This window comes from Planococcus citri, chromosome 1 (assembly GCF_950023065.1).
Source record: "Planococcus citri chromosome 1, ihPlaCitr1.1, whole genome shotgun sequence".
In the NCBI taxonomy this organism is placed as follows: Eukaryota; Metazoa; Arthropoda; class Insecta; order Hemiptera; family Pseudococcidae; genus Planococcus; species Planococcus citri.
Genome location: NC_088677.1, coordinates 19430360 through 19457907, shown reverse-complemented (window position 1 = coordinate 19457907; position 27548 = coordinate 19430360). Strand labels below are relative to the sequence as shown.

The window sequence follows — 27548 nt, the reverse complement described above, 5'->3', positions numbered from 1 at the left end:
GAGATCTTTTGTAGGCAATGAAGTATAGCAGAAACTTCTAAATTGAAAATTGAAGAATATTTATGAGCTGTGAAGTTGGTAATTCTACCATCAATAGAAAAAGCATAGCCCGCATATTCAAACTCATTTTTAGAATTAGCTTTTTGTTGCAAAAAAAAAAACCAGCCAATTAAAAATAAAAATAATTTACAAAAGTAACAAAATTTATTATATTTCCAATGAACACAAGTGAGAATACATGAGAGTAAAAAATGAGTATGAAAATAAATTAAAGTAAAAAGAAAGAGTACTTTACAAACATATTGAAAGTAGTAGCAATTTTTATTCATAAAAATACTGAAAAAAGTGAGTTACCTACGAAAAAAATAAATAAAAACTCAACATGCGACATTTGTTCAAAACATATCTCTATAAAAATACGTTCGATACGTTAAATTTCGCTTCTTTTATTCATTTTATTGACTAGTTTTTAATTTTTTAAATTTTTTTCGAATCAACTTTGTTTTATAAATCAACGTTGATCATTTTGAAAAAAATTTTAAACGGAATGATCATATCGGTAGGCAAGAGGATGAGGAAGAAAACATTACCAATGCTAAATAATCTCTTTCGGACTTGTTGGATTTTCGTGATTGGAATGGTTGCTATTAGTCGGGGGGCCCGCATAAAGATCACTTGCACCCCCTTGCGAATCCTTCGGGACAACTTTAAGCGGGAGTCCTAAGGAACATTTCTAGCCCTTGTCCTCAAAAAAAAAGTGGCCCTATTTATAAAATGGCGGCCATTTTGATTGACAGGTCAGCTGAAATCGCAGATTTTGCGTTCCAACATAGGACTAGCATAACATTTTTTAAACTATACAAAAGTAGATCGAAAGATCAGGCAAAAATGTATCACGTGTCAGAATTTCAAGTGCTAAATTGCTTTTTTCGATTTTTGGTGAATTTTCAAAAATCAAATCTTGGCCAAAATTATTAGAAAAAATCAAAATTTTTATTAAATTGACCTATAAATCTGAAATTTAGGATACAGTATTTTTGACCTGCCAAATCGATTGGAAACTGTTTCAAACCGTTTTGAGCAGTTCTGGAGCCTCCAGTAGATTTTTGAAATTCGAAATTCTCGCAAAATTTCATCAAATGGAGTTGGAAAGCCGAAATTAAGTCTGCAAACTAATTTCAATACGCTATGAAGTCGACCGCAGGTGAATTTCAAGCCGTTTTGGAGCCTCCAGTAATTTTCAAAAAATTGCTGGAGGCTCCAGTAAATTTTTGAAACTTGAAATTTCCCCAAAATTTCATCAAATCAATACAATAATATGAAGTCGACTGCATGGTAGTTTCAAATGGTTTTGAAGGTTCCAGCTACTTTTTGAAAATTACTGGAGCCTCCAGTAGATTTTTGAAACTCGAAATTCTCACAAAATTTCATAAAATGGAGTTGGAAAGCCGAAATTAATTCTGTAAACTAATTTCAATACTCTATGAAGTTGACCGTAGGTGAGTTTCAAGTCGTTTTGGAGCCTCCATCGGTTTTTTGAAAACTACTGGAGCCTCCAGTAGATTTTTGAGACTCGAAATTCCCACTAAGTTTCATCAGATGGAGTTGGAAAGCCGAAATTTACTCTGCAGACTAATTTCAATACAATAATGAGAAGTCGACTGCATGGTGGTTTCAAATGGTTTTGAAGGTTCCAGCTACTTTTTGGAAATTTCAATTCTGCTATAAATGCCATGAAACCTTTCATAAAGTCACTGTAGGCTCCAAAATTGCTCGAACCCACCTGAAATCGTCTTCAGAGGGTGTTAAAATTGGAGTGCATATAGCTAATTTCTGCTTTCCATTTCCATTTTGAAGAAATTTTGTGGTAATTTCGAGTTTCAAAAATCTGCTGGAGGCTCCAGAACTGCTCAAAAGGACTCCCCCTTTAAGAAAAAAGTTGTACCGGAGAATCGGCAGGGAGTGCAAGTGATCCTTATGCGGGCCCCCCGACTATACATGATTCTTCTCCAAGCACTAGGGTGTAGGTACCTTATTTACCTATATAATGGAAAATTACTTTTCGTTGGCTGCTGCTACATGGTTACAAAATCATTTAGAAATACGTACCTATTTCTATATTTTTAGTTTTTCCTAATTTGGAGGTGATCCATACCGAGAGTCAAAATTATTTGGGAGGTCTAAGGGAGGTTTTTTTATGTGAAAGGGGGGTTTGAAGAACAATTCTGATGTGAAAATAGAATATTTTCAAAAATGTTTCCCCGATCTTAATTTATTCTCAATTTTTGACATTTTATTTTCAACTTGGGAAAAAAATTTTCAACTTTGCAAAACAAGGCACACCCTAGTCCTAAATACTGAATTTTGTTGTTGTTCACGACACGAGTCAAAGACGACGGAGTAGAGTACCTATTTATACTCAGTACTCATGCATGAGGTAGCAGCGTTTGGATTTAATTATTCGGTAGCGTGACTATTTCGACACCGATTTTCAAGGATACCGCCGGCACAGCCAAGTCAAGCGGATAAAATTTTACTCGGGCGGCCTTGCCCATAATATTCGGTCAACCATTGAGTAGTTAGGACCGAGAATGGCAGATATTTCGGAATTTCCACACGTGACCGGTTTGAATTTCGAAGAAAAAAAACAGACTTGGAGAGATCCACGTTTAGTAATGCTCTTCGATTTTTCTTTTAAAATGAGGGAGGAGGTTGTTTTGGGTTTTGGGGTAAGGGATAACGAGGGAGATGGGTACACAACACACGTACCTATAAACACACAATAGTACTTATTAGATATGATCACTTATACTAATACAACGAGACAAACAAACAAACAAAAAATTAAAACATTAACACAGTACCTATCTGCTCTTTTTAAGAACTATCACCATCCAATGCACTGGTAGGATCTTTTTCAATGTAATTATCGGCAGTGTCGGCATTGCCTTGCGGTTCGGTAGCAGCGTCCACTATTTCATCGTCAACGACATCAACGACGTCAACGTCTAGTTTAGCGTCACTAGTGCATACTCGACATTTGCAGCATACGATACAAGGAGCCGCGAGCAGCAGCAAAGGCGATGCTATCAGTAACAGGATACCGAAACCGACGAAAATACTGATTACCTGTGTCCGATGCCAAATGACCGACGCTCTGGAATGACCTAGTTTGTTTTTGCATGGACCTTTGTCGTAGTGTCGCAATAGAAAATCATCCTGGAAGCAAAAATGAAGCAGATATTACACTCGTGTAGATATAGTACCAGAATGATTTCAAATATTTTGTAAATTTAATTATGCTAACAAGGGAACCTCTTGAGGTGTCCGCCTCCGATTTGAACGGGACCGCGATTTTTGGAAAGAGCATGTTCTAAAACCCCCAAATCCAAATTTTCAGCTTCCCTAGTTCATTTTTCAATTTTTGGCGAATTTTTGAAAATCCAAAATTGACTATGTTCAAAATTAGTCCTAAAACATTAACCCCCCAAATCCAAATTACGCCATTTCCAGCCATTCTGGAGCCTCTGGTGCGATTTTTCAATTTCTCCAGAATTTTCAATTTGCTCCAGAATGCGTGAATGTGAAGTTGGGCAGCTAAAAATCGAGTTGTGTGTTATACTCGACCTGTTTAGCGAATTTATTCACATTTGAGCCGATTCTGGAAGGGACACCTCAAGAGTGGGTTTTTGACCAGCTCCTTTCATAATAAAAATATGTATTCAAAAATTAAAGGGAGGCCCAAGAAAGGCTGGAAATGGCGAAATTCGCTCTCGTGTGGTTAATTAATGACGAAATACAACGATTCGCGCAAATTTCAAAATTTTTTTCACAAACGAGGAGTTTTTGGGGGTTGGATATTTTTATTTTGAAAAAAAGATGGTCAAAAAACCACCCTTGAGGTGTTCTCTCTCCAGAATCGGCTCAAATGTGGATAAACTCGTTAAACAGGTCGAGCATTACACACAACTCGATTTTTAGCTGCCCAAGTTGAAATCCACGCCTTCTGGAACAAATTAAAAATTCTGGAGAAATTGAAAAATCGCGCTGGAGCCTCCAAAATGGCTGGAAATGGCGAAATTCGCCCTCGTGAGGTTAGTTCATGACAAAATACTGCGATTCGCGTAAATTCCTAAAATTTTCTTGCAAACGGGAAATTTTATCATTTTTGAATTTTTATTATTAAAAAAAAACTGGTCAAAAAACCACTCTTGAGGTGTCCGCTCCAGAATCGGCTCAAATGCGGATAAATTTGTTAAACAGGTCGAGTATAACACACAACTCGATTTTTAGCTACCCAACTTCATATTCACGCCTTCTGGAGCAAGTTGAAAATTCTGGAGAAATTAAAAAATCGCACTGGAGGCTCCAGAATGACCGGAAATGGCGAAACTCGGCCTTAGGAAGTTTGTTGTGTTCGAAATACGGCGATTCGCGCAAATTTCGAAAATTTTATCGCAAACGGGAAATTTTTGATTTTTGAATATTTGTATTTAAAAAAAAACTGGTCAAAAAACCACTCTTGAGGTGTCCCCTCCAGAATCGGCTCAAATGTGGATAAATTCGTTAAATAGGTCTGGTATAACACACACCTCGATTTTTAGCTGCCTGACTTCATATTCACGCCTTCTGGAGCAAATTCAAAATTCTGGAGAAATTGTAAAGTAGCGCTGGAGGCTCCAGAATGGCTGGAAATGGCGGAACTCGGCCTCGGGGGGTTTGTTGTGCACAAAATACAGCGACTCGCGCAAATTTCAAAAATTCCTTCACAAACTGTAAAATTTTGATTTTTTGGATTAAGCTGGTCAAAAAACCACTCTTGAGGTGTCCCTCCCAAAACCGACTCAAATGTAGATAATCTCGTTGAACAGATCGAGTATAATACTCAACTCGATTTTTAGCTTCCCAACTTCATATTCACGCCTTCTGGAGCAAATTCAAAATTCTGGAGAAATCAAAAAGTAGCGCTGGAGGCTCCAGAATGGCTGGAAATGGCGGAACTCGGCCTCGGGGGGGTTTGTTGTGCACAAAATACAGCGACTCGCGCAAATTTCAAAAATTCCTTCACAAACTGTAAAATTTTGATTTTTTTGGATTAAGCTGGTCAAAAAACCACTCTTGAGGTGTCCCTCCCAAAACCGACTCAAATGTGGATGGACTACAACAACAAAATCCAACAACTACTCAATGATCAGACTTACCAGAAGGCCAAAAGGAACCCAACTACAAGATTCGAAAATGCAACCAAGAAATTGATAAATGAATCCACCAGCATTGATGCCAAAACAAAAAAGTGGATAACCCCCCAGGACTCCAGAGTACCAAAACTCTATGGACTGCCAAAGATCCACAAAAAAGATGTACCACTGAGACCAATTGTATCTAGTATCAATGGACCAACTTACAACCTGGCCAAATACATATCTGTCCAAAGAGCTATCCCCTCATGTGGGCAACACCACCAGCTTTGTGAAGAACACAGCAGACTTTGTTGAGAAAACAAAAGACATCATCACTGAGGAAGGAGACATTCTAGTCAGCTTTGATGTGGAGTACTTGTTCACCAAAGTACCCCTGAAGGATACCCTGGAATACCTGGAGGAGTTGTTCCCTAATGATTTGGCCAAACTCTTTGACCACTGCCTGAAAGCCAGCTATTTCCTATACAATGGAGAATTCTATGAACAAAAAGATGGAGTAGCTATGGGCTCACCTCTCTCCCCCAAAGTGGCAAACTTCTACATGGAAAAGTTTGAGGAAAAAGCCTTGGAGACAGCAACCTTGAAACCAAAGATCTGGCTAAGATATGTGGACCATGTGTTTGCTATTTGGCAACATGGAAGAGACAAACTGCAAGAATTCATACAACACCTGAACAGCATTCATCCAGCCATAAAATTCACTGTAGAAGAGGAGAAAAACAATGAGCTTGCCTTCCTAGATGTTAAACTACACAGAGAAACTGGGAAGAAACTGCAGCACAATGTATACAGGAAGCCCACACACACCAACAAATACATAAGAGCAGATTCCCACCACCATCCTGCACAGAAGAAAGGAGTAATCTACACTCTAGCCAAACGTGCCAGGATAGTATGCCATAAAGAAAACCTAGAACAAGAACTGGAGAAACTAACTACCATTTTCCAAGAAAACGGATACAACAAACAGCTGATCAAATCAATAATCAGACAAACTGGGGAAGAAAGAGTACCTAAGGAGGAACCTGAAGAAAAAAAAAAGATTGTGATAATGCCATATGTCCAAAACACCACAGACAGGATTGGAAAGCTGCTCAGGAAACATAACATAAAACCAGTGTTCAAACCTCTCAAAACCATCAAAGACACAGACACAATCCCCTCAACAAAGGACAAAGTCCCCTTGGAAACAGAAGGAGTATACAAAATAACCTGTGGATGTAGAAAACACTATGTTGGGCAAACTGGAAGACAGATGAAGAGTCCAGGGAAAGAACCAGGTAAGTCACTTTTTTTCAAAAATGAGTTTAGGGTTGAATTAAATTCACACTGAGGAGTAGAAAAATGTAGTCCATTTACATTTTGAAAAAAATCGATTTTTCGTGGTTAAAATGGCCTTTAAAAAAAAGAGGAGAAGAGAAAAATGAGCCGAGACGAAATGTGAGGCGACAGGAAGAAAATTTCAACATCGTCAACTATTTAGAATACAAAAATTTTTCATTATGTCATCATAATAATCGATTTTCATCGAATTCAAGTTGTTGCGAAACACTGATTTTTCGATTTTTTGCTTGATTTTTTCACGAAAACAGTGACTTTTCAAGTTGTGACTGGCTCATCTCTTCATTTTTTCCCTACAATGCCTCAAGTTGTGTTTGTGGGATGTTGTGTGATGTATTTAAAGTCATTACCTTGATGAAATTCAAATTCGCTACAAAATTGGAGCCTTCTGATACTTCAAAACGCCGTAACTCAGAAGTTTGAAAAAGAATAAAGTGTTCTAATACAGTCATTTCTGATTGAAATTTCTCAATTGTAGGTTATTTTGATAAGTTTTTATACATTTTTCAATGTTTTTGGATACTTCTTGAATTTTTTTTTGCGAAAAAGTGACAATTTTTGACAAGGAACGAGGCTTTTTTGATTTTGGAATTGACTAAATTTCAAGATTTTTAACCATCCTAAATAAGATAACATTTTTTGGGCCGTACCAGATCAAAAGACCATGTAAAAATACACCATCGAGCCAAATTTCAAGAGCTCAATTTCACTGTCTGATTTTTGACGAATTTTTGGAATTTCAGATTTCACCCATGTCTGACATATAAAAATAATACCAAAATTTGATCAAATCGAGCTAAAATTTTGAAATTTGGTTTATGTCTGATTTTTAACCTCCTGAAACAATCGGTGCTTCTGATTTCACAGTTCAAAAGGGTATTGAATTTTGAACTTTTTAGGCATTTTGAAATTTTCAAAATTTGAAAGTTGAACTTTCAAATTGAAAGTTTAAATTTCAAAATGGCACTGTAAGTGGGAGCTACCATTTAAAATTCTGAGAAATTTCCATAGATGTACCTTCTGATGCTTTTTCGAAATATATTTTGATTTTCGAGATTGGATCTCTTAATGGAAGGGGAGCACCCCCACCCCCAATTTGGGGCAAAACTTTCGAAGAAAATATGGGGCATGTAGCACATCGAATTGTATGTTTTTGGTAACGCTGAACACGAATATGACGTTAGATTTTTGATTGGACCCCATCCACGGCCTCCAGGACCTCCCCAAATGGGGTCAAAGTTCAAAATAGGTTTTTTTTTCGTGCGACACATCAAATGGTATGTTTTTGGTGACGCTGAACACGAATATGACGTAAGATTTTCGGTTGGACCCCATCTACGGCCTCCAACCAATTTTTTGGACTTTTACCAATTGAGGGAGGTTCTGGGAGCCATAAGTGAGGTCAATTTGAAAAACTACGGCTATATTCGTGTTCAGCAATATCGAAAACATACCATTTCATGTGTCACACGATTGAAACCATTTATTTTTAGCTCACCCCCCTTGGGGAGGTGCTGAGGGGTCGTGGATGGGTCCAAAAAAATCTTACGTCATATTCGTGTTCAGTGTCACCAAAAACATACTATTTGATGTGTCGCACGAAAAAAAACCCTATTTTGATCTTTGACCCCATTTGAGAAGGTGCTGGGGGCCGTGGATGGGGTCCAATCAAAAATCTAACGTCATATTCGTGTTCAGCGTTACCAAAAACATACAATTCGATGTGCCACATGCCCCATATTTTCTTCGAAAGTTTTGCCCCAAATTGGGGGTGGGGGTGCTCCCCTTCCATTAAGAGATCCAATCTCGAAAATTAAAATATATTTCGAAAAAGCATCAGAAGGTACATCTATGGAAATTTTTTCAGAATTTTAAATGGTAGCTCCCACTTACAGCGCTATTTTGAAATTTAAACTTTCAATTTGAAAGTTCAACTTTCAAATTTTGAAAATTTCAAAGTGCTCAAAAAGTTCAAAATTCAATACCCTTTTGAACTGTGACATCAGTTTTGATCAAAGTATCATAGTTTTGGAGGAATGGGCTGCTGAAGTTGAGTACCTCGAGACAATGTGAAAATAATGGAAGCCCCCCCCCACCACCAGCTCCCTGAGGGGGCTGCGACCAAACTGATTGCGAGTTTCTTGCTTATTGGGTGGGTAGATATTGTCAAAAAAAATTTGAGCGAAATCGAAAGGGGCATGACTTTCAAAATCGCATTTTTTTGGTCGAATTGACATGGAATGACCCAGAACAAGAGTAAAATAGATAGGATGGAATTATTGTACTTACATCTAGCGAGGCCAGACAATACCAACAAAAAACATGTTTGCATCTTTTACACAGCATTTGAGCACATCCTTCGTCTTTTTCAATAGGAACGCTACACATTGGACAGCACTTGATTAGCTCCGAATCGAATGAAACTCCTGGTACGAGCTCTTCGGATTTGCAAGGCGATCCCGCATGCCAAGAGGTTCGGCAATTCGAGCAAAAATCCATGTTACACGTCGGACAATGCACACTTTGCGGGGTACACCGATCGGTTGAACACAAAGTACAAACTGTTTCACAGCCAGCGCGCGGACACCACGTTCGACTTTTATCCATTTCCACCTCTGTCAAATTATAAGTACGAGATACAATTTATTAAAAATGAAAATCGTAAATAAATCACTTTGAAAAAAACATTTCCATGTTAGTATTGTTCTACATAACCCTGGACACCCCCCCTTCCCATATTTGGGAAAAATAAAAAATATGAAAAAGTAATGTCTGTAGAAATTTTTTGGAAATTTTTCATTTATGGGCAGAATTTTCCTGAATAAGCTTTGTTTCTAGAAAACCCTTCCCCCGGTCTCCCAAATGATGTTGGTTCCCTATATAGCCCCTCGAAATTGGAAAAAAAATCAACGAATAATGAGAAATTCATATCTGTACACATTTTTTGAAAATGTTTAATTTCTGGACAGATAAGTACCTACTTTTAAATAACTGTATTTTCAAGAAAAACACCCCTTGGTCCTCCGAATGATGTTGGTCCCCTTGTATGAAGCCTCCAAAGTTGAAAAATATCGAAAAATGATGTCTGTAGGTACGTACAGATTATTTGAAAATTTTCATCTCTGAGCAGAATACTTCTAGATGATTATTTTTTTCAAGAAAAACTAAAAATTTCAATGTTTCGGATATCCTGTACAGGTATTTTGAGAACTGCGGTGGGAGGAGGGGACTTCCTTCTAATGAAAAAAATTGTACTAAAAAATGATATACGAGAGGAGTACATAAACATGCTGCTTACCTTTATTTAAACGATATCGTTTGTGTTTTACAATATTTTCTAAACTGACTAGACTTTCAATTTCTTCCAACATAATAATGCCTTGCTTTTCGCATTGGGCATCCGGACATGAAATACTATAAGCGCCTTGGTTTATTTCGAATTCTACGTACGAACGAACGCACTGTAAACAGAATAAAAAATACAGACAAATTAGAATACTTAGTCAGTTATGATTTCTTCGAAGTGTTTTTCTTTCTTTTTTATAGCATAACTCTTTCGTTCCTAATTTTTTTCTCAATTTTAAAAAGGGCTATTTACCCTTTCCCCTCCCCCTCCCTCGTAATTTAATGGTCGCTGTTATGGGTAAAAATGACCCTTTCACACCATCGATTTACAATCAAAAAAAGCCTCCTGCACCTCAATCCACTTACAAAAAAAAAGTCACTATTTTTGTGTCCCAAAAACGTAGGTATGTAATACTATAATGTAAACGGCCAACATCGAATACCTGTAAAAATTGGACAAATCGCGTAACCCTCTTCTTCCTCCTAATCAGTAATCACACTTTTCAGATCCATTTTTTTTTTTTTTTTTTTTTTTGGTGCAATACAAATAATTTTTACAAATATGGAAAAATTATGTTTCGAAAATCGGGTTTTTTCAGGTCAAGCTCCCGATATTTCAAATCAAACTGGGGGAGGGAAGAGAAAGGGTACTCTATACATTACTCAAGAATCGTAGATCAACCTTGATCGAGGAAGTGGAGGGGGATAACTCGCGCTATATCGAAGCATTTTCCACGAAAAACTCAATTTTAGGGCAGCCCAGTCCCCAAATGTGGCTCTTAGAGGTCTCCAACTGTGAATCTAACTTCATATTCGTGTTCAACGGGGAGGGGGGGTCAATTCATATAATAACAATACCCATGTTGCCGATCTTCCTTTGCCCCAAAAATTGGGGGAGAAGGCATTCATGGTATCAAAATGAGGTTTTCGAGAAGTTGTCTGGTTTTCTGCTGTTTTTAGAGGCCTGCATGCAAAACTTCAGAACTACATATCCGAAAGTAGCGCTTTTTTGGCGATATCTTGGCCCAAAAAAACACATGTTTTTTAAGATGATCTACCTTAGTCAGGGAGCCCGCTTAAGTATCTATTGCATCCCCCGTCGATCCTCCGGGACAACTTCTTTCTTGAAGGAGGAGACCTAAGGAACATTTCTAGCCCTTGTCCTCGAAAAAAAGGTGGCCTACTTACAAAATAGCGGCCATTTTGATTGACAGGTCAGCCGAAATCGCAGATTTTGCGTTCCAACATAGGAGTAGCATAAAATTTTATGAACCGTACAAAGATCGAAAGATCTGGCAAAAATGTATCACATGTCAAAATTTCAAGTGCTAAAGAGCTTTTTTCCATTTTTGGTGAATTTTTGAAAATCAAAATCCGGCCAAAAATGAGCGGAAAAATCAAAATTTTACCAAATTGACCAAAATAGCTGAAATTCGGGATAAACCCTATTTTCGACATGTCAAATCGATTGGAAACTGTTTCAAACCGTTTTGAGTAGTCCTGGAGCCTCCAACAGATTTTTGTAACTCGAAATTTCCACAAAATTTCATCAAGTGGAGTTGGATAACCGAAATTTACTCGGCAACTGATTTCAATACGCTACGATGTCAACTGCAGGAGGATTTCAAGTTATTTAGGATCCTCCAGCGATTCTTTGAAAATACTGGAGCCTCCAGCAGATATTTGAAACTTGAAATTTCCGCAAAATTTCATCAAACGGAGATGGATAGTCGAAAATCATTCTGCAAACTAATTTCAATTCGCTACGAAGTCGACTGCTGGCGGATTGGAGCCTCCAGCGACATTTTGAAAGGTCGTATGGCGTTTTTTGAAAAATTGAAATTTCCAAAAAGTAGCTGGAAGCTTCAAACCCATTTGAAACCATCATGTAGTCGACTTCATATCGCGTGGAAATTAGTTTGCGAAGTAAAGTTCAGCTTGCCAACTCCATTTGGTAAAATGTTGCGGGAATTTCAAGTTTCAAAAATCTACTACAGGATCCAGTAATTTTCAAAAAGTCAGTGGAGGCTCTAACATAACTTGAACCCACCTAAAGTCGTCTTCAGAGGGTGTTAAAATTGGAGTGTAGAGTAAATTTTAGCTTTCCATCTCCATTTTTTATGTTATTTTGTAAAAATTCAAAGTTGAAAAAAACTGCTGGAGGCTCCCAAACGACTTGAAATCCCCCTGCAGTTAACTTCGTAGCGTATTGAAATTAGTTTGCAAGATTTTTGAAGCTCTAAATTTCTACAAAATTTCATCAAATGGAGTTGGAAAGCCGAAATTAAGTCTGCAAACTAATTTCAATACGCAATGAAGTCGACTGCAGGTGAATTTCAAGTCGTTTTAGAGCCTCCAGTAATTTTCAAAAAATTGCTGGAGGCTCCAGTAAATTTTTGAAACTTCAAATTTCCCCAAAATTTCCTCAAATCAATACAATAATGTGAAGTCGACTGCATGGTAGTTTCAAATGGTTTTGAAGGTTCCAGCTACTTTTTGAAAATTACTGGAGCCTCCAGTAGATTTTTGAAACTCGAAATTCTCACAAAATTTCATCAAATGGAGTTGGAAAGCCGAAATTAATTCTGCAAACTAATTTCAATACTCTATGAAGTCGGCCGTAGGTGAATTTCAAGTCGTTTTGGAGCCTCCAGCGGTTTTTTGAAAACTACTGGAGCCTCCAGTATATTTTTGAAACCCGAAATTCCCACCAAGTTTCATCAGATGGAGTTGGAAAGCCGAAATTTACTCTGCAAACTAATTTCAATACAATAATAAGAAGTCGACTGCATGGTGGTTTCAAATGGTTTTGAAGGTTCCAGATACTTTTTGGAAATTTCAATTCTGCTATAAACGCCATGAAACCTTTCATAAAGTCACTGTAGGCTCCAAAATTGCTTGAAACCACCTGAAGTCGTCTTCAGAGGGTGTTAAAATTGGAGTGCATAGCTAATTTCTGCTTTCCATCTCCATTTTGAAGAAATTTTGTGGGAATTTCGAGTTTCAAAAATCTGCTGGAGGCTCCAGAACTGCTCCAAACAGGTTGAAACCTTTTCCAATCGATTTGGCATGTCGAAAATAGGGTATATTCCAAATTTCAGGATTCTAAGTCAATTTAATAAAATTTTGATTTTTTCTTATATTTTGGCCGAAATTTGATTTTTGAAAATTCACCAAAAATCGAAAAAAGCACTTTAGCACTTGAAATTTCGACAGGTGATACATTTTTGCCTGATCTTTCGATCTACATTTGTACGGTTAAAAAATTTTTATGCTAGTCCTATGTTGGAACGCAAAATCTGCGATTTCGGCTGACCTGTCAAGTGGGGCCACTTTTTTTTTGAGAATAAGGGCTAAAAATGTTTCTTAGAACTCCCCCTTAAAGTCGTCCCGATGGATTAGCAGGGGGGGTGCATAGTTAATTTCAGCTTTCCATCTCCAATTTGAGGAATTTTTGGGGAAATTTCAAGTTTCAAAAATTTACTGGAGCCTCCAGCAATTGTTTGAAAATTACTGGATGCTCCTAAACGACTCGAAGAAATACACCTGCAGTCGACTTCATAGCGTATTGAAATTAGTTTGCAGAATTAATTTCGGCTTTCCAACTCCATTTGATGAAATTTTGTGAGAATTTCGTTTTTCAAAAATCTACTGGAGGCTCCAGTAATTTTCAAAAAGTAGCTGGAACCTTCAAAACCATTTGAAACTACCATTCAGTCGACTTCATATTATTGTATTGATTTGATGAAATTTTGGGGAAATTTCAAGTTTCAAAAATTTACTGGAGCCTCCAGCAATTTTTTGAAAATTACTGGAGGCTCTAAAACGACTTGAAATTTACCTGCAGTCGACTTCACAGCATATTGAAATTAGTTTGCAGAATTAATTTCGGCTTTCCAACTCCATTGATGAAGTTTTGTGAGAATTTCGAGTTTTTAAAAATCTGCTGGAGGCTCCAGAACTGCTCGAAACGGTTTGAAACAGTTTCCAATCGATTTGGCATGTTGAAAATGGTGTATATCGCATATTTCAGCTATTTTGGTCAATTTGGTAAAATTTTGATTTTTCCCCTCATTTTTGGCCTGAATTGGATTTTCAAAAATTCACCAAAAATGGAAAAGAGCACTTTAGAACTTGAAATTTTGACAGGTGATACATTTTTGCCAGATCTTTCGATCTTTGTACAGTTCAAAAAATTTTATGCTACTCCTATGTTGGAACGCAAAATCTGCGATTTCAGCTGACCTGTCAATCAAAATGTCCGCCATTTTGTAAGTAGGTCACCTTTTTTTTGAGGACAAGGGCTAGAAATGTTCCTCAGGACTCCCCCTTTAAGAAAAAAGTTGTCCCGGAGGATTGACCGGGGGGGTGCAATAGATCCTCAAGCGGGCTCCCCGACTACCTGGTGGAAAAATTTGAAAAAATTTATAAAAATAGTACTCATCGAAATGTATTTTTAGCAAAAAAAATTTTTGTACCAAAATTAGATATGAAGATAAGTATAACGGTTTCGAATTTTTTCCAGTCAATATCTCTCCTCTGGGGGGGGGGGGGCAAAAAAATTCGAAAAAATCCACGTGGCGCGACTCGTGTCTGTATTGAATATTTTGGGTAGGATCAACATTTTTTATTCAAAACTCGTTGAAGTACGATTTTTTTCCTGTAAAAAAAAACGTTGTTTTGTCATGGTGAGCAGTGGTGGGGTGAGGTGGGGGAAATTTTTTCGTGCCAACATTTCAATCAAAATTTTAAAAAACCGAGGATAGGGGCAGGAATACCCTTTACTAAAATCGTGTTTAAAAAAAAATACACGTCGTGTTCGGGGGAATAGAGGAAAGAAGTTGGCAAGAAAATTATGAGAATTTGTAATTATGTACCAAAAAAAAAAAAAAACGAATTGAAATTTTTAAAAACATAAATAGAATAAAAGCACGTGAATATCTCGAACGACAAATAAGTTGCCATAAAAAAAAAATTAAAATTCAGATCAAAAAACATGGCCACCTCTTTCGAGAAATATGTTGAAAAAAATTCCACTACTTGAAAATTAATAGATAGAAGCTCGACTCGACCCGTAATTACCACTTTTTCTCTCCAGTCTTACTCGCATTTCACTTTCAATTTCTATACCGATCCGTTCAAGGTTTTTGAACCGGTACATTAGCGAATAAATTTCACAAAAGCAATTAGCTTGCTTTCTCCATTCCGCGTACGCGATCGCGTTGGTTTTTTTTTCATCTTGTATCTCGTATATGCTTTGCTTGCTTTGCTTCCATCTCTCAACCTTTACTAGCTACTCGTTGCACTTATGGTAGGGATATCCTCCTATGACTTCTCAGAGTATTTCCTCTCTACTCGGCTGCTGGAACTCGTATTTCCGCATGTTGACGACAATTTTTCGCACAGCGATCGTCAACAAGTCGAATGTTGTACGTGGACGGTGGATAATTCGAATACGCATATCATACGTGTTGTGTACAATGTCGCTCGAGGCATAAATGAAATTAATTTACACTCTTCAATACCAAGGTCATCGGTAAACTACCGAACAATTATACTGCTAAACTAATTATACTCGAGTTACGGCTGTCGATAATTTATTATACTCTTTTAACTTCGATACCTGTCCATTATCTACAATGTGCATCGTCAACATAACACCACAAAAGAAATTGCTCAGTCATTACAAAACATTAAGACCGATATCCTTCTTTTTTTTTCAACTCTGCTTCTACCTTGTTTTTTTCACTTTTTTCCACGTTCGTTTCCTTTTTACCGATATCGATACTTCGGTAGTATAATAGGTATCAGATTTATTTGCATATTGACAAATAAGGTAATATTCCAAAACAAGTTATATTTGTACCTGCTTGAACAAAATATGGAAATGAATCGTCAATCTTCGTTATCGTTGTAGATTAGGAGACTTGATGGGCAGGGGTATATTGAGTGAACTTCATGGAATGAAAAAATCGTAATTATAGGTTCGGAAGAAGTTTTATTAAAGTACTACTTTTCATTTCATTTTAAAATTTTTTAGAATCTGAAAAAATCAAAACATAGAAAAAATTGTTTGAAAAAAATCATTCATGGATAGGTAGAAGAAGCCATGAAAATTCTCACAATTGAAAAATTTTCAAAATTATGTGAAAAAAATCACAGCAATATTCGGCAGAACTTGTGGAATCTATACTAAAATTAAGTCGGTTTTTTTAACGGCTGAACCGATTTTGATGAACGACATCTCGATAGAAAGAGGCTAATGTGTAGATGTGCAGGTTTATTCTGTTGAAAGTTCAAAAAGTTGCACTGAAAGCTCAAAAAAGCTCAAAATTGATTATGCCATGTTTGATGGCCTGATGGGTACACAAAAGTGCCTACATTGTACCTTGAAGGGTCTCTCTGCAAAAACAATTTTTGACGGAAAAAAGTTTCAAAAGTTGAAGGTAAAAACTTGATGATATGCAACGTGCAATGAAGTACATATATTGTACTTTGAAATAGCTTCACAAGAAGACAATCCTTGGTAAAAACTAAATTTTTAAAATTTTCTCTGAAAGTTTGTAAAGTTCAAAAAAGCTCAACTGAAACCTCGAAATAGTCGTTTTGAACGTCGCTTTTTTCGAATGGCTGAATCAATTTCGATGAACAACATCTCGATAGAAACGAAAATCACCAAACAAATTGTTTGAAAATTTTCTCTGAAATTTCATAAAAGCTCAACTGAAAGCTCAAAAAACTCAAAAAGTTGTTTCAAAAGTCTTTTTTTCCTAACATATTGTACCTTGAAATAGCTTCACAAATATACAATTCTTGGTAAAAACAAATTTTTAAAATTATCTCTGAAAGTTCGTAAAGTTCAAAAAAGCTCAACTGAAAGCTCGAAATGGTCGTTTTAAACGTCGCTTTTTTCGTATGGCTGAATCAATTTCGATGAAGAAAATCTCGATAAAAAGGAAAATCACCGAACAAATTGTTTGAAAATTTTCTCTGAAATTTCAAAAAAGCTCAACTGAAAGCTCAAAAAACTCGAAAAGTTGTTTTAAAAGTCGTTTTTTCCTAACATATTGTACCTTGAAATAGCTTCACAAAAATACAATTCTTGGAGAAAACTAATTTTGAAAATTTTCTCTGAAAGTTCAAAAAGCTCAAAAAAGCTCAACTGAAAGCTCAAAAAATCTCAAAAGAGTCGTTTTGCTGAATCAATTTCGATGAACAACATCTCGATAGAAAGGAAAATCACCGAACAAATTGTTTGAAAATTTTCTCTGAAATTTTAAAAAAGCTCAACTGAAAGCTCAAAAAACTCAAAAAGTTGTTTTAAAAGTCGTTTTTTCCCAACATATTGTACCTTGAAATAGCTTCACAAAAATACAATTCTTGGAGAAAACTAATTTTGAAAATTTTCTCCAAAAGTTCAAAAAGCTCAAAAAAGCTCAACTGAAAGCTCAAAAAATCTCAAAAGAGTCGTTTTAAAAGTAGTTTTTTTCCGAATGGCTGAACAAATTTCAATGAACAACATCTCGATAGAAAGGAAAATTACCAAACAAATTGTTTGAAAATTTCCTCTGAAATTTCAAAAAAAGCTCAACCGAAAGCTCAAAAAACTCAAATAGTCGTTTTAAAAGTCATTTTTTAAAAATATATTTTGTACCTTAAAATAGCTTCACAAAAATACAATTCTTGGTGAAAACAAATTTTGAAAATTTTCTCTGAAAGTTCAAAAAGCTCAAAAAAGCTCAACTGAAAGTTCAAAAAAATCGTTTCAAAAGTCGTTTTTTTCGAATGACTGAACCGATTCCGATGAACGACATCTTGATAGAAAAGAAAATCACCAAACAAAGTTTGAACATTTTCTCTGAAATTTCAAAAAAGCTCAACTGAAAGCTCAAAGAACTCAAAAAGTTGTTTTAAAAGTCGTTTTTTCCTAACATATGTACCTTGAAATAGCTTGACAAAAATTCAATTCTTGGAGAAAACTAATCTTGAAAATTTTCTCTGAAAGTTCAAAAAGCTCAAAAAAGCTCAACTGAAAGCTCAAAAAATCTCAAAAGAGTCGTTTTAAAAGTCGTTTTTTTTCGAATGGATGAAGCAATTTCGATGAACATCTCGATAGAAAGGAAAATCACCAAACAAATTGTTTGAAAATTTCCTCTGAAATTTCAAAAAAGCTCAACTGAAAGCTCAAACAAACTCAAAAAGTCGTTTTAAGTCATTTTTTTTTTAAAAATTTTGTACCTTGAAATAGCTTTACAAAAATACAATTCTTGGTGAAAACAAATTTTGAAAATTTTCTCTGAAAGTTCAAAAAGCTCAAAAAAGCTCAACTGAAAGCTCAAAAAAATCGTTTCAAAAGTCGTTTTTTTCGAATGACTGAACCGATTCCGATGAACGACATCTCGATAGAAAAGAAAATCACCAAACAAAGTTTGAACATTTTCTCTGAAATTTCAAAAAAGCTCAACTGAAAGCTCAAAGAACTCAAAAAGTTGTTTTAAAAGTCGTTTTTTCCTAACATATGTACCTTGAAATAGCTTCACAAAAATTCAATTCTTGGAGAAAACTAATCTTGAAAATTTTCTCTGAAATTTCAAAAAAAGCTCAACTGAAAGCTCAAAAAAACTCAAATAGTCGTTTTAAAAGTCATTTTTTAAAAATATATTTTGTACTTTAAAATAGCTTCAAAAAAATACAATTCTTGGTGAAAACAAATTTTGAAAATTTTCTCTGAAAGTTCAAAAAGTTCAAAAAAGCTCAACTGAAAGCTGAAAAAATCGTTTTAAGTCGTTTTTTTCGAATGACTGAACCGATTCCGATGAACGACATCTCGATAGAAAAGAAAATCACCAAACAAAGTTTGAACATTTTCTCTGAATAAATTTCAAAAAAGCTCAACTGAAATCTCAAAAAATCTCAAAAAGTCGTTTCAAAAGTCGTTTTTTCTAATAGTTTTTACCTTGAAATAGCTTCACAAAAAGACAATTCTAGTACATAACTAAAAAGAGGATAAAACTTAAAAGTGACAAAAAAAACCACACACACGCAAATCCTGAGCCCAAAATTGAAGTACGAGGAATTTAAGCATAGGTATTTTGATAGGTAAGTTTCGCGACATTTTTTTGAAAATACAAAAAATCATGACCCAGTTTTTTAAACTTATAACTCTTCGAAAAAATGCTCATAAAACAATGTTTGTTGAAATATTTAAATTTCTTGCGAAATTTTCAACACATTTTGATGGACTTCACTTCATTAATCATTTTCAAAAATTCCAAAAATGACCCAAATGTTAAGCTCATCAAAAAAATACTCAAAAACATTCATTTGAGAAATTTCAACACATGTGCATAACGTCTTATTAAACTTTTTCGAAAAGCCTGATCGAACCGGTCCAATCAGAGGTTCTTACAATAATTTCATTTTAATCCTCGCGATATTGTATAAAAATAGAAACACGAGTCGAGTACTCGTGTCTTAACGTCTAATGTTGCGCTATACTGACCCAATTGAAAACGAAAAGCTTTATCGTAATACCTACCATACGAACGACTGAAAGTGATTTTAATATCGTTGACCCACGAAGACTTTAAATCAATGGGTATTACATAGGTAGGTACGTTAAATGACGTCTACCGTATCGTGTACGAGCTCATTAACCGGTTCTGCTATCGTTATCTTTCGACTTGTGTAATGAAATGGTTCTTTAAGCTAGCTCCAGCATCTCAGCATCATGCACAACCATAAGGTATCAGAATCATGATAATATTCTTATCGAGCTACGTGCAATTTTGTGGATAAATTGGTAAGTAAAGCATACCAATCAAGTGTTATGACCTCCCAATCATTTTTGATACAATGTACATATTTTCAAGTCCCATTTTGATGGGTTCATGACACTTTTTTTCAAAAATACCAAAAATCATAATCCAAATTTGGGCTAAAAATCCTTCAAAAAACATTTTTTCAAAAGTTCCAAAAATTATAACCTAATAATTTCTTGTCGAAATTTTTGAATTTATCACGAAATTTTCACTCATTTTGATTGGCCTTATGACACTCTTTCATAAATCCTAAAAATCATGACCCAATTTTTGGCTCGAAACTTTTTTTGAAAATGCTCGAAAAACATTGTTGTTGAAATATTCTGAATTTCTTGCGAAATTTCAACCCTTTTTGAGAGGCCATTTCCGAAAATCCCGAGAATTATGACCAAATTTCGAGCTCAAAATTCTTCCACAGATTGTTCAAAAAAAAAGCACTCTCGTTGAATAATTTGAATTTGTCTAGGAGTTTAAGAACATTTTAATATGTATAGTTGGGTTGTATGATATTTTTTCATCAAAGATTTTAAAAATCATGACCCAATTTTGGGATAAAAATCCTTCAAAAATGCTCAAAAAATGTTTTTGTTGAAATATTTTAATTTCTTGTGAAATTTTAACTCATGTTCATAGGTCTCAAAAAACTTCTTTGAAAATTTTGAGACCTACCCAATTTTGAGCTCGAAATTCTTCGAAAAAATGCTTTAAAAACAGTGTTATGTTATGTTGAAATTTTCGAATTTCTCGAGAAATTTAAAGCATATTTTGATAGTTGGGTTTATGACATTTTTTCAAAAAAAACAAAAACACAAAAATTATGACCTAATTTTGTGCTTAAAACTTTCAAAAATGCTCAAAAATCATGTTTGTTAAAATATTTGAATTTCTCGAGGAATATCAGTAAAAAGCACATTTTGAAAACATAGAAAAATTGTCAAGTGCATCTGACTAATGTTTTTTACACGTGTTTTTGAATTATTTTTGAAAAAAAATTCCAATTTAAATTCATTTTATTTTGTTGGAAACGAAGGATTTTTGAACTTTTTCAAAGGTTTTCATTTTTCAAAATGATTTCTCTTTGAAAACTTAATTTCTTAATGATATGGACATTGAGCACGAGAGGGGGGAGAAAGTTTCGGAAATTTCAAAATTTGGCGGGAAAATGGCGCAGGGAACTCAAAAACTAAATTTTTACGAATTTACACCGCGTGGGAAAAATTATCGTGTTCAACAATTACCTACTTGAATGAATTTATTTTCAACTTTCTTTGGGATTTTACGAAGCTCGGCAAAAAGAATAATTTCAAGATTTGTTCACCAAATTTTTAGGATTTTTTTTTAATTTTATGAAAAATGAAAATGATATTTTTACCTCTTTTAAGCAGTTTTCATGAGGTCAAATTTTTTTCATGAAAATTATTTCATTTTCCCACCACTTTTGCTAGTTTTATTCACTTCATAAAAAATAACTCGAATGCAATTCTAAAAATTTCACGTTTCTCTGTTCTTATATTTTTGGGATTTGAATCATTGAAAAAAAAGGCTACACGATTAGAATGATGTCTTTTACTTACTTGAAAATTTTTTCCCCATTTATAAAAAAATTGAAATGAAACAATTTTTCTGATTCTATGCAGAATAAAACGTGGTTTTTTACGATTTTTCAATGAAATTTATTACTATTTTTTCCTTTTAATTCCCTACTTTAATTACATAATATTTGAGATGACAATTTTTTTTACTACTTTTGATATCTCTCGGGAAGTTTGTTTTTCAACTCCTCTCCTCGACACTTCATGTACTACAATACTCGAGTTGACGTTTTAACTTATCTCAAATTTTTGGGGAACCTTTGAAAGAATCATATCAAATTAGCTGGAATGGATACGAATTTTTATGTACCAATACTTTTTTCATGTTTCACAATAAGGAAGTATTTTTCCAAAAGTCGTTTATTTTAACTCTTTGTCAAGTCTTCAAGACACCCCCCCCCCCTTAAAAGACTCAAAACCGGTTCAAAGAACTTGTAGTCTCTCTTTAGCAAGAATTTATACTCAGACATTTCGATGGGAATTTAAAAAATTGATGATAGCTCAACTTCTCCTTTCATTTGGGAAATTTTAAGAGAAAAGACAATGATTCCTTTAGTTGGTTTTTTAGGGGGAAATCTTTTTCCCTATGGGACCAAAATCGTTCAAATTTCAGATTTGGATTTTCTTAGAAAATTCGTTTTCGAAAATTCTGAAAATTGGAAAGATAGGAAGTTTACACAAATTCTTTTTTTTTGAAAAATTATGGATTTTACACTTTGATAAAAGTTAATGAATTTCTGCTGAAATATTGTTAACCAATTTTGATAGGTGCCATGATCCTAAAAATCACAATTCATTATTTTTATGCTCAAAATTCTTCATAAATGCTGAAAAATATTTTTTAAATCCCATTTTGATGGATTTCTCTCGACACTTTTTTCAAAAATACCAAAATCATAATCCAAATTTGGGCTCTAAATCCTTCGAACACGCTCAAAAAATACTTTTTTGATCTATTGCACCCCCCCCCCCTCTGGTCGATCCTCCGGGACAACTTTTTTCTTAAAGGGGGAGTCCTAAGGAACATTTCTAGCCCTTGTACTCAGAAAAAAAAAGTGGCCCTACTTACAAAATGGCGGCCATTTTGATTGGCAGGTCAGCCGAAATCGCAGATTTTGCGTTCCAACATAGGACTTGCACAAAATTTTTCAAACTGTACAAAGGTAGATCGAAAGATCAAGCAAAAATTTATCACCTGTCAAAATTCTAAGTACTAAAGTGCGTTTTTTGATTTCTGGTGAATTTTTGAAAATCAAATTTTGGCCAAAAATGAGGGAAAACATCAAAATTTTACCCAATTGGCCAAGAAAGCTGAAATTTGGGATACACCCTCTATTTTCGACATGCCAAATCGATTGGAAACTGTTTCGAACCGTTTTGAGCAGTTCTGGAGCCTCCAGTGAATTTTTGAAACTCGAAATTCCCACAAAATTTCACCAAAATGGAGTTGGAAAGCTAAAATTTATTCTGCAACTAATTTCAATACGCTACGAAGTCAACTGCAGGGGGATTTCAAGTCGTTTTGGAGCATCCAGAGATTTTTTGAAAATTACTGGAGCCTCCAGTAGATTTTTGAAACTTTAAATTTCCTAAAAATTCCATCAAACGGAGATGGAAAGTCAAAATTCATTCTGCAAACTAATTTTAATACACTACGAAGTCGTCTGCTGGTGGATTTCAACTTCTAGTCGTTTTGGACCCTCCAGCCACTTTTTGAGAGGTCGTATGGTGTTTTTTGGAAAATTGAAATTTCCAATAAGTAGCTGAAAGCTTCAAAACCATTTGAAACCAACATGTGGTCGACTTCATCTTATTGAAATTAGTTTGCGAAGTAAATTTCAGCTTGCCAACTCCATTTGGTAAGATGTTGCAGGAATTTCAAGTTTCAAAAATCTACTGGAGGCTCCAGTAATTTTCAAAAAGTCGCTGGAGGCTCCAAAATTATTTGAACCCACCTGAAGTCGTCTTCAGAGGGTGTTGAAATTGGAGTGTAGAGTATATTTTATCTTTTCATCTCCATTTGATGAAATTTTGTGAAAATTTAAAGTTTCAAAATCTGCTGGAGGCTCCAGTAATTTTCACGAAATCGCTGGATGCTCCAAAATAACTTGAAATCCACCTGCAGTCGACTTCGTAGCGCATTGAAATTGATTGGCAGGATGAATTTCGACATTCCAACTCCATTTGATGAAATTGCTGAAATTTCAAGTTTCAAAAAATCGCTGGAAACTCCAAATCGGTTTGAAATCAACCTGCAGTCGACTGCATATTGCATTGAAATTAGTTTTCAGAGTAAATTTCGGCTTGCTAACTCCATTTTGATAAAATGTTGTAAAAATTTCAAGTTTCAAAAATCTACTGTAGGCTCCAGTAATTTTCAAAAAATCTCTGGATGCTCTAAAACGACTTGAAATCCCCCTGCAGTTGACTTCGTAGCGTATTGAAATTAGTTGCAGAATAAATTTCAGCTTTCCAACTCCATTTTGGTGAAATTTTGTGGGAATTTCGAGTTTCAAAAATTCACTGGAGGCTCCAGAACTGCTCAAAACGGTTTGATATAGTTTCCAATCGATTTGGCATGTCAAAAATAGGGCATATCACAAATTGCAGCTTTCTTGGTTAATTTGGTAAAATTTTGATTTTTTCCCTCATTTTTGGCCAAAATTTGATTTTCAAAAATTCACCAAAAATCGAAAAACGCACTTTAGCACTTGAAATTTTGACAGGTGATAAATTTTTGCTTGATCTTTCGATCTACCTTTGTACAGTTTGAAAAATTTTGTACAAGTCCTATGTTGGAACGCAAAATCTGCGATTTCGGCTGACCTGCCAATCAAAATGGCCGCCATTTTGTAAGTAAGGCCTTTTTTTTTTTTTTGAGTACAAGGGCTAGAAATGTTCCTTAGGACTCCCCCTTCAAGAAAAAAAAGTTGTCCCGGAGGATCGACGGGGGGGGGGGGGGGTGCAATTTATCCTTAAGTGGGCTCCCCGACTAGATATTGTACAACTTGGGAACTGTCAGATGACCTTTTCTGTTGTTATCATGATTTTTTTTCTCATCAATTTTTCAATAACGTTTTCAAAAAGTGCTTTTGACGCATTTCCTGCCAGAAATTCAAATATTTTTAAAAACATATTTTTTGAGCATTTTTTTGAAGAATTTCGAGCTGAAAATTGAGTCATTCGCGGATTTTTGAAAAAAGTTATTGAGACCTGTCAAAATGTGTTGAAATTTTTCAAGAAATTCGAATATTTTCAGAAACATGTTTTTTGAGGATTTTCAGCCCAAAATTGAGTCATAATTTGTGAGATTTTCGAATAAAATGTCATAAAACCCAACTATTAAAATGTACTTCAACTCCTCGAGAAATTCAAATATTTCAACAAAAATGTTTTTTTGAGCATTTTTTCGAAGAATTTTGAGCTGAAAATTGAGTCGTTCTCGAGATTTTTGAAAAAGGTTATTGAGACCTGTCAAAATATGTTGGAACGCAAAATCTGCGATTTCAGCTGACCTGCCAATCAAAATGGCCGCCATTTTGTAAGTAGGGCCACTTTTTTTTTTTTTGAGTACAAGGGCTAGAAATTTTCCTTAGGACTCCCCGGCCTTTAAGAAAAAAGTTGTCCCGGAGGATCGATGGGGAGGGGGTGCAATTTATCCTTAAGTGGGCTCCCCGACTAATCTATATAAATAGAAAATGAAATTATGATAGATGTGTATTACTTACATCGACACAATATGAGCACTCGCAATGCTGCAACGTCCACGAATCTTTCAAAGGAACTTCATTCAAGCAGACTTTACACGGCACACTAGGGCTGACGACCGGTACAAAATCGTGAGCCGAATTTAGGGAATATCTGGAGGAGGACGCCATGGAAAGAAGGCTGCTGCACCTAGAACACATCCTCGAGGTGGTGTACACATCCTGCTGCGAGTTAGATGCCACCCTTAGCCTGTTAACAGGTCTTAAAGGCTCGACGACGTGCAGGGTACGGTTGGCATTTGGATTTTTAGCGATGCAGCCACCGCTACTGCTGAGGGTTAGGACGGTGTTACACTTGCGTAATTTTTTATTGAGCAAGCATACTTGTAGGAGGTCATCGGAGCTGGCGTTTTTCCTGGACGATGAGGAGGACGTGATTTGCACGCTGTTCAGGCTGATGTTACGTCTGAGGGTGGCTGTCACCAAAGGAGACCCGATGGTACGAACGTCGAATCTAGACGTTGAGTATTTTTTGCTAATGCAGGACGATCTCCTCGGGTAATTCAGATTGGAAGGCCGGCTCGCCGAAAGTTTATTAGTCGTCATGGTAACCAGAGATTTCAAGCTGGGCAGCAATAAATCGATTTTACTCTTGCTCCATTTGCCCAGTTTACTAGCACCGTTGTTGTTGTTGGTCGTGGTCGTCGGCGCCGGCGACGTCGACTTGGACTTGGCGGCGGTGGGAGTCGTAGAAAGCGCATCGTTGTTGGGCACCGATACTGATCGTTGTAACAGAACAACTCTCTCTTCGCCGTCTACGGCAATTTCACCGGCGGCCGCGTCTTCGTCCTCGGGCACGCTGGTAAAAGTTCGCCTTGGTCGCGGTGGCGACGACGACGACGCCGCGTAGTCGTCTTTATCAGCGACCGAAGAATCGTTCGATGACGGTAACGTCTTTTCGACGACATTGGAGCAAGCTTCGTCGTACCACGAGGATCGACGAGATGCTGGTAACGATGGTCCGGCGCCATTCGACGATGGCTTGGCTAATTCCTTGAGGGCGTTTTGTTGGCGGAGATCTGTTGCACTGCCGAAGAGTCTTCTAGGTCTGGTGGCTGGTGACGCTGGTGACTTGACCACCGGTGTGTCTGGCAGAAAGGATAAATGGTTGAGGTTTGTATCAGGCTGAGTCGCCAGCGTCGCCGATTTGCGACCACTACCACTACTAATACAATTATTATCACGGTTATTATTATTAACACCACCGACACTGCCACCGCACAATACTGCCGAAGTATCACGAGAACCGATCAACGGGGCGTCCAAGAAGCTTGGACCGGACCCGGCAGCTCCCTTAGACGTACCGTTTTCCACCACATTCGAACCGCACTGTGTTGTGGTCGTCTTGGTCGAAAAGGCTGAGGTCACTGGCGCAAACGAGCATTTATTATCGTCGTCCACGCAATTCTCGATCTCGTAGATCTCCACCACGTTAGGCACTGTTGAAAATCAAGCTTTTATTACGATACAACAACGGCCATTTCCCCCTAAGGTAAGGGGTCGATCACCTCGTCTTCTTCGTCAGACGATATCGCGAAACACCAACCAACTTTCGAACTACGAGTATTTTTCGTCGTCGTCGTCGTCGTCGTCGTCGTCGTCGTATCACCAACGCCACTTCGGTATAAATTCCAATAGCACTACCACGTTTAGCGAGATGGTTTTCGTCACTACCAGCTCGGCCGTAGCGCCCGAGCCCATCGTCGTCGCCTACCATCGATGTGATATTCACGATACCACTATCGTCGCTGCCGTCACCTCCGCCTAAACCACTACCTCCCACTCTGGCAGCACTGCTGTAAACCATACCATCGCCGATGCCTACCATATTAAACCAGCTATACTCCGCTGACGTCGCACTTATCGCGATCGTCGTCCGAGACTGTTCTGCTGTTTGTTTACCGTTCTGTTCTTGTAAGTTGTAATGGAGATGCCGAGTATACAGGGTGTTAAATAAATCGTGGGCAATAATTTCACAATAGATGCAACTCGAGTAGACGAACAAAAAACGTTATTATGATAAGTTGCCTAATGCCTATCTTGTGAAATGAAGGCGCTACGTGCTCCGCAAAACTAGAAATTTACCAATTTTGAAAAATTCATCAAAAATAAGAAAACGTTTGAATCATTTAAGTGATGATGCCACTAACCCATAGTACTCGAGTGGACGAACAAAAAAAGTTATTATGACCAATTGCCTATCTTCAAAATTGAAGGGGCAAACCTGATTCAAAATTTCCAAATTTCGAGTGCCCCAATTTGAATATTGAAATTGTGCTTGCCCCTTCAATTTTGAAGATAGGCAATTGGTCATAATGACTTTTTTTGTTCGTCCACTCGAGTACTATGGGTTAGGGGCATCACTTAAATGATTCAAACGTTTTCTTATTTTTGATGAATTTTTCAAAATTGGTAAATTTCCAGTTTTGCGGAGCACGTAGCGCCTTCATTTTACAAGATAGGCAACTTATCATAATAACG

At 36.3% G+C, this 27548-nt stretch overlaps 1 protein-coding gene across 1 annotated transcript; it reads right to left on the bottom strand.

The window, feature by feature from the left end:
- Positions 1-185: 185 nt before the first annotated feature.
- On the bottom strand, positions 186-26895 carry LOC135833990 (uncharacterized). The gene is made up of 6 exons (XM_065347827.1): positions 26782-26895; positions 26576-26707; positions 25029-26510; positions 9841-10003; positions 8832-9157; positions 186-3219 (listed from the first exon to the last, which is right to left on the bottom strand). Exons 1-6 carry the CDS (start codon positions 26893-26895, stop codon positions 2878-2880), a joined length of 2559 nt encoding a protein of 852 aa, XP_065203899.1. The 3' UTR covers positions 186-2877.
- Positions 26896-27548: the final 653 nt, after the last annotated feature.